The sequence below is a fragment of the Euprymna scolopes genome, chromosome 14, assembly GCF_053919585.1.
Source record: "Euprymna scolopes isolate OS-2025 chromosome 14, ASM5391958v1, whole genome shotgun sequence".
NCBI lineage: Eukaryota > Metazoa > Mollusca > Cephalopoda > Sepiida > Sepiolidae > Euprymna > Euprymna scolopes.
This window is the reverse complement of record NC_136495.1, coordinates 98,982,960-98,995,534: the sequence shown is the minus strand read 5'-3', so window position 1 is coordinate 98,995,534 and position 12,575 is coordinate 98,982,960. Positions and strand designations below refer to the sequence as shown.

At 30.5% G+C, this 12,575-nt stretch overlaps 1 protein-coding gene across 14 annotated transcripts in view; it reads left to right on the top strand.

The window, feature by feature from the left end:
• LOC145293199 (uncharacterized) overlaps nucleotides 1–12,575 on the top strand; it is an 806,145-nt gene that overhangs the window by 549,028 nt on the left and 244,542 nt on the right. For all 14 annotated transcript variants that reach the window (XM_080139709.1, XM_080139706.1, XM_080139701.1 and 11 more), the window contains one exon: nucleotides 8,111–8,278. In XM_080139709.1, the coding sequence (XP_079995835.1) occupies nucleotides 8,111–8,278 (168 nt within the window). The remainder of the gene's footprint in view (nucleotides 1–8,110; nucleotides 8,279–12,575) is intronic.

Sequence of the window (12,575 nt, the reverse complement as noted above, 5' to 3'; positions counted from 1 at the left end):
TTCTTCTGAAAAGCTCAATTTTATTTCATCTAACAAAATTACTTTGTTCCAGAAATCATCCGATTCGCAATGATATTTATAAACAAATTTCAAACTATCTTTCACATGTCTAGGACTTAACAATTTTTCGGTCATCTAGAATACAGGCCTGTACGATTCAATGCTCTCTTGGTTGTGTCCTTGCTTACTTCAATACCTGCTTCTTGCAAATCCTTCTGAATTTTTGAACAAGTCAGAAATAGTTCTTTCTTCATGTAACGAGCAATAAGATCATTTATGTAGCCGACTAGTTCTTAGAAGATTTTTAGCATTACCATCCGTTGTTTTCCATTTCCGACAGCCCCCAACTGTACTCACCACCAAATTTGGTTCTGAAGCTATTTTCCTGTATCCCTTTCCATCTATAAAGATGCTATGATTTATTGGCGCATATCATTAATCAATTCCTTTGTTTTAACCATTTTAAAGCAGTAATGAAAGAAGCAACCTGCTCAGTGTCTAAGAGATGTTATCAACTGACCTGTAAGAAGCCGGAACACGGGCGTGCCTTCTGATCGGTTGAAATATTGTAGCAAGATGAAACGACTGCTTAAGAATGAAATTTGACAGCGTGTTAAATACTTTTGCATATGGGATTTTTTGTTTATAAATATTTGTCAACCAATATATCTTCATTTCCGTTTTATTTTTAGATAAAATCTGTTCAAAGATTGAGTATAAATTTCATTCACATTAACTTGATATTTTTTGAGAAATACGAAAAAAAAAAACTAGAACCAAAGGATACGGCATTAATCCGTTCTGGGGTTGGTGAAATCGCGATATGGTAAATCCTAAGCAAAATTGTATACAGTACATATTAAAAATTAACAACAAAATACAGTACAGTACATAATACAATGTATATAAGCAAATAAAACTATAAATAACATCTTAAGGCATGGCAAATACACGGACAAGAACCACGGACAACAAAAAACATTGTAACCGTTTTTTTAAAACCGTAACCCGAGGCTCTACTGTACAAAATACTTCTGCTACCTAATATATATATATATATATATATATATATATATATATATATATATATATATATATATATATATATATATATATATATATAAGCCTGACGAATTCTCACGAGAACGAAACGCGGAATATTCTGTGTAGCTTAATTGCCATATATATTTTCATAACTTATATATATATGCTCTTCATTATGGAGCGGAGGATTTTGTGTAACATGAGTTTCACAAGTTTCATAAGAAAACGCTTGTCTGCGTCAATACGACACCCCGAAGGCACGTTCAGTAGGTTGTAGTACTGACACACATTCATATGAAAGCTAAAAAAAAAAAAAAAAATTCACACACACGGACGGTCAAATTAATGAACGTACTGCAATAACAGTAAATATAGCATCTTCCATCTTTAACAAAAACCGTGAACGCATTTGCATTCTTGTCAAAAAAGAACCTTCACCTTGGCAGGTACGGCTTCTCCGTGAAACTTGATTCATTTCGACAAGAATAAGGATTTGTGCAAACGTGTATCGGCCATAAAACTTGTATTCAACTTGCTGCAATTTCTCTTTTACTAATTAAAATACTTATTTTCTTACCAGGTTATATATATATATATATATATATATATATATATATATATATATATATATATATATATATATATATATTGCTTACTAGCATGGAAACTCGACGTTGCCCGGGATTGAATGATGATCAACGGATGTTTCACACTCCTATATGGCCGATTTCACTGATTTCGATGACAATAATATATTGTCACTGAAATCAGTGAAATCTGCCATTTTAAAATCAAATAAATAGAATGCCTGTTCTAGTTATAGACTCGTCGCACCGAGAGGAAACTGCCTCCTCAAAGTCTACAATATACTGTAGTCTACATTGCACTGTAGAGAACATACTGGTCATTTTATAAAATCATGTTTTATATATAATAGTTTGAATTAAAGTTTAAAATGCAAAAGTTAAGTATCATGCTTCAATTATGCTCTAACCAGAAGCATTCATTTCAAACGTGCCCCTGCCATATCAAAGAACCTATTGTTGATTTTATATGCTTGGCCTTTCTGCTTGTGTAGTGATAAAACTTTCCAAATGCACTTGTGATGCTAGTCTCTGTAAGGTGTTAAGGGTATTCAAAATCGCCTATTCCTTCTTTCATTGGATTATTTCGATAATTGATTATCGATACTTATCGAAGACATTCTGATATAAAATCGATGCAATAACACTGCCAAGCACATAAAGTACCTTCGTGTGAAATTTCATAAAAATCGGCTCATAGGGAACAAACTTACACAGGCATAAAAGTTCATTTTATATAATATAGAGAAAGAGATTTTATATAATATAGAGAAAGAGATTTTATATAATATAGAGAAAGAGATTTTATATAATATAGAGAAAGAGATTTTATATAATATAGAGAAAGAGATTTTATATAATATAGAGAAAGAGATTTTATATAATATAGAGAAAGAGATTTTATATAATATAGAGAAAGAGATTTTATATAATGTAGAGAAAGAGATTTTATATAATGTAGAGAAAGAGATTTTACATAATATAGAGAAAGAGATTTTATATAATATAGAGAAAGAGATTTTATATAATATAGAGAAAGAGATTTTATATAATATAGAGAAAGAGATTTTATATAATATAGAGAAAGAGATTTTATATAATATAGAGAAAGAGATTTTATATAATATAAAGAAAGAGATTTTATATAATATAGAGAAAGAGATTTTATATAATGTAGAGAAAGAGATTTTATATAATGTAGAGAAAGAGATTTTATATAATGTAGAGAAAGAGATTTTATATAATGTAGAGAAAGAGATTTTATATAATGTAGAGAAAGAGATTTTATATAATGTAGAGAAAGAGATTTTATATAATGTAGAGAAAGAGATTTTATATAATGTAGAGAAAGAGATTTTATATAATGTAGAGAAAGAGATTTTATATAATATAGAGAAAGAGATTTTATATAATGTAGAGAAAGAGATTTTATATAATGTAGAGAAAGAGATTTTATATAATGTAGAGAAAGAGATTTTATATAATGTAGAGAAAGAGATTTTATATAATGTAGAGAAAGAGATTTTATATAATGTAGAGAAAGAGATTTTATATAATGTAGAGAAAGAGATTTTATATAATGTAGAGAAAGAGATTTTATATAATGTAGAGAAAGAGATTTTATATAATGTAGAGAAAGAGATTTTATATAATGTAGAGAAAGAGATTTTATATAATGTAGAGAAAGAGATTTTATATAATGTAGAGAAAGAGATTTTATATAATGTAGAGAAAGAGATTTTATATAATGTAGAGAAAGAGATTTTATATAATGTAGAGAAAGAGATTTTATATAATGTAGAGAAAGAGATTTTATATAATATAGAGAAAGAGATTTTATATAATATAGAGAAAGAGATTTTATATAATATAGAGAAAGAGATTTTATATAATATAGAGAAAGAGATTTTATATAATATAGAGAAAGAGATTTTATATAATATAGAGAAAGAGATTTTATATAATATAGAGAAAGAGATTTTATATAATATAGAGAAAGAGATTACTATTAACATAGCGAAAAAAAAAATTACTATTAAAGAATAAGAAATAATACAAATTTCAAACTAAAACACGCTTTACTTTCTCTCTAAAAAGAAGTTAATTTATTGCTAATCATCCCAGGCACCCCTATTGAGAAATGATAACGAGGCTGTATGGGCTTTTTCTGCATGCCAGAAAGCACTTCACATAGTGCACTGGTTTTTCAAAACCCCACCTGATTTTGTGTCTAATTTTCTACAGAGGAAGTAAATAAATTTACCGAAGAAAAGTATTCTTTGTCGCGAAAGTTGCTTTTGTATTAAAAGCCGCTGGTAAGCGACCAAGAGGAAGGTCGATGCTGAGATGGGCAGACACCAGGCACAAAATTTCTGTAAAACCGGCATTCACCCAAACCAAGCCTGTGATCATGACAAGTAGAAACAAAGACCCATTATTGGGTATCTCTGGATTAACACATAAGATATAAATAAACTATTTAACAATATGTTTATAAATAAAAAAAAGCAAGAGTTTAACCTTATATATAAGAACGTTTCATGCATAACCCAAACATACACACACACACACACATACATACACACTATATCGGACATTTACAGGTTGGACACTAAAGCAAGAAAAATGCTGGCACTGCATAGAGTAATGTACAGAAACTAGTGTCTGCCAAGGTTTTCAAATGAGCAGGTGGTATGACTCTCAGAGATTGTCTGCTAACACTGAGCTACTATTGTGAGCACCAGGCAATATCTGATGCTTTCCCATAACTCAAACCTTAAGATAGTGTATGAACATCAAGAAACCAGAACTAATAGAACTACCTCCATCACAAAACTGACCAAACCTTTTAGACACAACTGTCTTACAAATGACACAGAAACATGAAACAAACCTGCAACAAAAATAGCCCAGATGAGTCAACAAAAATACATGAAAACCTTCCTCTACAAAAAACTGGAGAAATAAGCCAACCAACAGTGTGCCAAGTATTTTCTGGATAAACTACCACAGGAATATATAGATAAAGAAGGCTCTATAGACTGAATGAAAAGAGAATCACTCCACTATTCAGGAGAATGACAACGACTGCCCAACATCGAGGCTTGATAGCCAATGCTTTTTAAAATGAGTGATCCCTAATAATAACAAGTGCAGGTTTTGCCACACAGAAGCAGAGAGCATGAGTCATTTGACATCCGGTTGTAAAGTTTTGCTGGGAGATGGCTATTATACAATGCAACACAATGGGAGTGTGTAAGTATATCCACTGGACGATCTGTAAAAAGTTTAATATCGAATGCAGCAGCATGTCGTGGGAACATGTTTACCAGAAAGAACAGTTGGAAATAAGTCATACACCATCCATTATGACTATGAAATTCCTACAGTTACGTACCTAGAAAACAGCTGTTAAGCTTGATATAGTAATATAGGACAAGAGGGAGAAAGTAGCAACCCTAGTTGCTCGACTTAACAGAGCTGAGAGGGAGAAGATACCGAAATACCGGGGCCTTATGTACGATATGAGAAGAAACTGGAATCTTAACAGCTCCATTCCAATAATTACAGGAGCAACTGGACTCATAAAAACGAATTTCAAAAACTGCCTGTCGAATATACCGGTGAACCAAGTGCAAGAGAAATAGAATATATAAGAGGGTAATATCTATGTATATTAGTGTTACAGAAGATCAGAAAAAACATAGGTTCCGTCGGTTTCAAATCCAACACCAAGGGGGCCACCCTCTGATCGTATATGTCAGACTCTCTTCAGCCTCTGTTTATATCTGTTTTCTCCGGAAATTAAGCTGACTGGAAATCTATTAAAAAGATAAAATTCTGTCATGGAAATATAAATACGTGTTTGTTGGTATGCATGTATGTATATGTACATGTGCAAGAATGCATGTGTGTGTGCGTGCGCCTATGTATATGCGATTGTGAATGTATATATAGCTGCTTAAATGTGTACATAAGTATATATGCTTTGCTCCCATTCACCTTTCTCTCCTACTTTCCAACCAAAATTTTCTATGAGAAAGTAATTTATTCATTTATTACTCTTCAGTATAGTTTATACGACCTGAAGATTTACATGTTAGTTTTATTTATTTATTTATTTTATTTATTTATTTATTTTTTTTTTCAAAATCTGATGAAAATGAAAACGAGTTTTTCACTTTAGATTTTCTGGTTGCATATTATTTTATATCATATCTTTTGGATCTAGTATTTTCTAAATAGCTGTATCAAATTCCTTTCTTTATCATAATTTAATTTAGTTTTACCTCAAGTAATATCTGGGAAAGGAGGCTGAGAGCAGAACTTTCTTCAACTTCTCATTCCTTTACAACAGCATCATTTTTTTAAACAAACTATTAATAATACGATTGGCGTTCCAAAAGGTGCATGACAAAAGTAATGCCTCCTATTTTTTATTCCGCCTAAGTGGATCAGAGATGATTGCGAATTGCATTGCTATGATGACTGAACTTATGTATTCATGACCTGAAATTTTCATCTCTGTTGCAGATATTGTCAGTGTGAGACTCTAAGGAAGCAATCCCATGTCATGGACGTGTGTTATTGAATTCCTGGCAAAGGTGCATTGAGGATGATGGTGACTATGTATAAAAGAAATTCTGGAGCACTAAAGGTCACTTGTTTTAATAATACCACTCCCGTCTTCGTAGCTCTTCAACTTTTTGTGTTAAAAAAATAGGAGCTTTTACTTTTGGAACAACGACTCTCATATAACAAAGTGCACCCTGGACGCGCATACACATCCATCGTTCATCTGTGAGAGTCATTTATAAGCGCAAGAGGCTAGACTTCAAAATACTTGACTCCAATCAAAAACATTGTTATGGAAAAACTATATGAAAATAGAGCTTACATATCTAAAGTTATAGGTTTAGAAAGCTTTTAAAGAATGTGGAGAAAAGTCTCGTTATATGGGCTTAAAATAATCAAGATTTTACGAATATGCTTACTGTGTGAAAAATTAAAATCAGAAAACAATTTTAAATTGGAAAATATCTTTTATAATAAATATTATCCCCTCTATGAGAATCTGCATTGCTAGCGAATCATTTCTAACACATTTGAAGTTAAAAGGTTTAATAACTTAATCGATACACAATTTCCATTAATGTAATAAATGTTGAAAATTCAACAGCATTTCTCGCGGTCAACGGTAGCCGAATGAATTAGGTCCTTGCTAATGAAGCCAGAGATGGCTTCTGTCGCTGGGTTCAAATCTATCGACTGGTGTTGATCATGACACCCTGCACTGAAGATTCCCGAAAGGATGAAACACTAGTGTCTGTAGGTATTTAATAATTATTATAGTACATATACATTAAGGCAGATGTTATTTAAAAACCCAGTGTTTTTTTTTTAATTATTTTCTGTTTAATCTTTTCCAATTTTCGTTCTTTCTGTATTACTGTTGAAGTGTTGCAAGCGAGATGCATGTGTTTCTTTTTTTCCATTCGAGCGCTTTCCACCGAGAATTTCAGTCATCATCAGGCAGGTTATGTGATCTAAGCTTTAAAAATGCGGTAATTTACAGTTTCAAAAACAATGTATGTTTATCAAACGTGTGTTAAAGTTGTAGTTTTTATCTTGGTCACGATAATTGTACGTACAGCATTTAAATGGAATTCATTTTAATATATATATATATATATATATATATATATATATATATATATATATATATATATATATATATATATATATATACACACACACACGATTATAAGGAAATATATACTATTGAATAATATTTCAAATTGTAACAAATATTAAGCTCAATGAAAGTGAATTTTCACTCTCAGAGTATGTATATCAATCATTAGTTATCATTCCATAACAAGATGTAGTTAATTCACACTCATAAGTTGTATTTTTTATTATATATACATCGAAAAAAAACTTATGAGTGCGAATTAAGCACTCCATCGGTGTTGGAATGATAATTAATGATAAATATATATAAGAAACTCCTTTGAATAAGGAAATAATTTACTTTATCTTGTTTTTATTGTTTTTGAGCAATAAATGTTGAAATAATTATTTGCATAATTTTAACTCTTCTCACACACAAACACACACATACATACATACATATAATATAGTTCCAGATTATAAGTATTCAAGAGTAAAAACTAATGAATATAAGAGGTTATTGACAGTGTTCAATAAAAAGAGCAAGATATTTTACTTACTTTAAATGGAATATATATATACATCTACATATTTAGATAAAAAGAATGTTATGTTTTATTGTATGATTTAAAATAAATATTGCTTTGAAACAGCTGTAAACAATGTTAATACATCTGTCTATACTCTTTATTTGGGATATGTTTGGAAAATGATTTAAATCATCATCATACACATACACATATATATATTCAAAATGTACATCTTGGTGTCCAGCATTAATTTTTGCCATATTCTTTTACGTTTTTCAGCCCAAGAGATCGATCCGGTGTACAGTTTGCTGAAATGTGCAGCTGACCTCCCGAAAGCCTCTCGGTCATGCACCCATTCTCACTGTTCAGGTCATCATGCTCGACATTCTGTACAAGGAGACAGTGCCTGTGGTAATACCTCAAAAAACTCCAGTCCATCTTCTTCAGGTAATGCTCTACGTTACTCCTTGTCAAAAAAGAAATTATCAAGACTATCAAAAATTTAACAACTTTTTCTATAAAAAACAGAAATTGAAAAAATAATTGTAATAATAAAAAAAAAAGGACTTATACTTGATTTAGGAATGGATCTAAACAAAATAAAAAGTTGTTTAAAATTTTAACAATTCCTTTAAAAAATTATTTTAGTTATAGTTGGGGGAAAACCGTCCAGTATAACATTGTACCTGCCAAAAAATCTCAAGGAAAGAGTATTTAAAAAAAAATATTTTTACAAAGTAAAATGTTAAAGAGTATATCTCAAAGATTAAGATTTGAGTTATTTTGCATTGAAAAAAAAATGCAGCGAACTAATAGTTGTTTTAAACTTCACAAATTTGTTTGTTTGTTTTTTCTGCTCTTTCATTTTCAGAAACAAAATTGGAAAAAAACTTTATCTTTCTTTTTTAATGTAAATCTAAACTTGTTTTTTTTCTATTTGTATATGACTTATTCCTGTTCAGCTTTAAAAGAGCAATGGACTTGACGTGGGGATTAAAAAAAATCAAGAGTTCACTCCCTTGTATATTTTGTAAATTTTATCAGCTGCAGAAATACTCCACTATAAATTCTCCTTTGCTCTGATATTTTTTTTTTTTTTTTTTTTTTAGAGTTGACTAGGAACAAGTTTTTATCATGGTTTCACCACAAAGCTGTGTATGATATTGATTTTAATTAATTCGTTTATTTATCTATTTCAGAAAAGATAAGGGTTTGTTAACTTTGGAAACTTTTTTCTAACCTTTTCTCTCTCTTTAAAAATGCATTCAAGATTTATTTTATGTCCCAGTAAATAAAACCAATGTTTTACAGAAACTGCTTCCCATGCACATAAAACCGTTTTTTTTTTTTTGTCAATCTTGCACATGACGTAAATACACATTTTTCAGATTTGCCATTTCTGTTTATCCAAAGAAGCAAGAAGAAAAAGATAAAACTTGCGAAAATCACACATTATTTCTGATGTTTTGTTGTTGTGTTATATATATATATATATCTACCACAGGAATATCTCTATTTTTATTGCCATTAGGGATTTTAATGTTATCCCTAATTTGAAAAGTTTGTGAACATCATGATTAGTGGCTGTGAAATATTGGGATTCATGTTAATTAGTTGTTGTTTTTTTCACTTTTTTATGATAAAAAAAATATATTTAAATTAGTTTCCACACAATTTTTGTTATTTTAAATTCAAATGACTGAATATTTTTCCTTTGTGACAAAACATTTATCGGACAAATTTGACCATAAGTTGATCCTTCTATTTTTGTCAAGTTATTTAATGTTTCTTCATTTTTTTCATTATAATAAATTATTTATATGTAGCTAATAAAAATGGATGCAGTTTAGCATATTGTGGTCTGCCATAAATATATAAAAATAATGATACGTATAAAGTTTATTAAGACAATTAAGAAAAAAAAAAGAAATGAATCCGTTTTTAACTTTTTTAATATTGTGTATCAATTAAAATCGATCTTATTTACACATTTGTGGCAAAAGTATGCAAATAGACCATTTACTAAAATGTACCACTTTTATTAGCTACCTTTAAAAGCCATCGCTATGTGTACAGTAGCATAGGAATAACGTTGCACATGCAGCAGTTTTCAAAATACATTGAAAAAGTTGTTCAAATATTCTTCGACAATAACCTTCAACCCACATTTAAAAAATAACACCCTTAAACAGAAATAACTCGTGTATTTTATTCATGACTAGTTGAATGATGAGTTATCTTCTCTTGTTAATTCCAAATAATTTAAATTAATTAAAAAAAAGAACAAATTGTACTTTTTCAATGTTATAATTCTTTATGATGATTTGAATCTTCACAACATAAAATGATGTTCAACCAAATTTCAGAATATATTAGCTGCTGCATACACAAGGTTATCCTTGCATATACAATCACTGGATTACTTTTTTTATATAATTTTAGTATAATATTTTTCTAGTCATGTTTCTTGATATTTACTATGAATTATCTTTTAATTCTGATTGGTTATTAAGTTTTTTGTGCAAACGTCTGTAATTCAGTGGATTTTCTTCTGCCTTAGTTCTTGCCATTTTTATCAAGAGCGTCAAAGTAATTTCAATAAGGACAAAACTCTAAAATGATCCCTCCAAATTAGCCCTTCCTCCATTGCTCTAAATGGGGATGCTCGTGGTGAAATAGGGGAGCACCGAGAAAGGTAAAGTCATTTTTTTGGTTAAAACCTGCTCTGTACGTCTTCTAGTGATGGGCACTTAAACTATCCGTGTGCCAGACTTATGCTTATTACAAAGCAAATAAATCATTTTGATATCTACTACCACCAAGTGACACGCCTGAAATTATCCAGCCATTTATTTATTTTTTTTTTAACAAATTCATGTTTCTTCCTTTTTACACTATTTGCCTTGTCGATTTTCATTTTTAGATGAGGTAAGTAGTCTTATGAGAATAAAACTCAAGAATTTTTTTTTTTAAATCCTCTCCTCCATCAAAAAAAAAAAAATACAAGCAAAATATTGAAATCCTAATAACATTTTCTTATTTATTTTGATCAAAAGAAATAAACATCGAAAAAAAAAAATGAATGTTTTTCTAAATCCACAAAGCTTAATCTTTTAAATATTTAAAGAATTTCATAATGACAAATTTTGGCAATGATTAAATTGATTTAAAAAGGGAAGAGAGGGCGCTCAGTTTTCTATATAAGTTATATCAGGCTCTGTTTTCTATATAAGTTATATCAGGCTCTGTTTTACATGAGTTATATCGGGCTCTGTTTTACATAAGTTATATCGGGCTCTGTTTTACATAAGTTATATCGGGCTCTGTTTTACATAAGTTATATCGGGCTCTGTTTTACATAAGTTATATCGGGCTCTGTTTTACATAAGCTATATCGGGCTCTGTTTTACATAAGTTATATCGGGCTCTGTTTTACATAAGTTATATCGGGCTCTGTTTTACATAAGTTATATCGGGCTCTGTTTTACATGAGTTATATCGGGCTCTGTTTTACATGAGTTATATCGGGCTCTGTTTTACATGAGTTATATCGGGCTCTGTTTTACATGAGTTATATCGGGCTCTGTTTTACATGAGTTATATCGGGCTCTGTTTTACATGAGTTATATCGGGCTCTGTTTTACATGAGTTATATCGGGCTCTGTTTTACATGAGTTATATCGGGCTCTGTTTTACATGAGTTATATCGGGCTCTGTTTTACATGAGTTATATCGGGCTCTGTTTTACATGAGTTATATCGGGCTCTGTTTTACATGAGTTATATCGGGCTCTGTTTTACATGAGTTATATCGGGCTCTGTTTTACATGAGTTATATCGGGCTCTGTTTTACATGAGTTATATCGGGCTCTGTTTTACATGAGTTATATCGGGCTCTGTTTTACATGAGTTATATCGGGCTCTGTTTTACATGAGTTATATCGGGCTCTGTTTTACATGAGTTATATCGGGCTCTGTTTTACATGAGTTATATCGGGCTCTGTTTTACATGAGTTATATCGGGCTCAGTTTTACACGAGTTATATCGGGCTCAGTTTTACACGAGTTATATCAAGCTTAGTTTTACACGAGTCATATCAAGCTTAGTTTTACACGAGTCATATCAAGCTTAGTTTTACACGAGTCATATCAAGCTTAGTTTTACACGAGTCATATCAAGCTTAGTTTTACACGAGTCATATCAAGCTTAGTTTTACACGAGTCATATCAAGCTTAGTTTTACACGAGTCATATCAAGCTTAGTTTTACACGAGTCATATCAAGCTTAGTTTTACACGAGTCATATCAAGCTTAGTTTTACACGAGTCATATCAAGCTTAGTTTTACACGAGTCATATCAAGCTTAGTTTTACACGAGTCATATCAAGCTTAGTTTTACACGAGTCATATCAAGCTTAGTTTTACACGAGTCATATCAAGCTTAGTTTTACACGAGTCATATCAAGCTTAGTTTTACACGAGTCATATCAAGCTTAGTTTTACACGAGTCATATCAAGCTTAGTTTTACACGAGTCATATCAAGCTTAGTTTTACACGAGTCATATCAAGCTTAGTTTTAAATAAGTAAATTAAATAAATCAATGATGTACTAGCTATGATAGGAGAAATAACAAATATCAATATCTTGGAAATTTGGATTCTGATGTCCTCTCAGACAATCCGTACATTTATAATTTAGAATGTTTTTTAGGCCTTTTACGGTCTTGCAACATATACTACACCA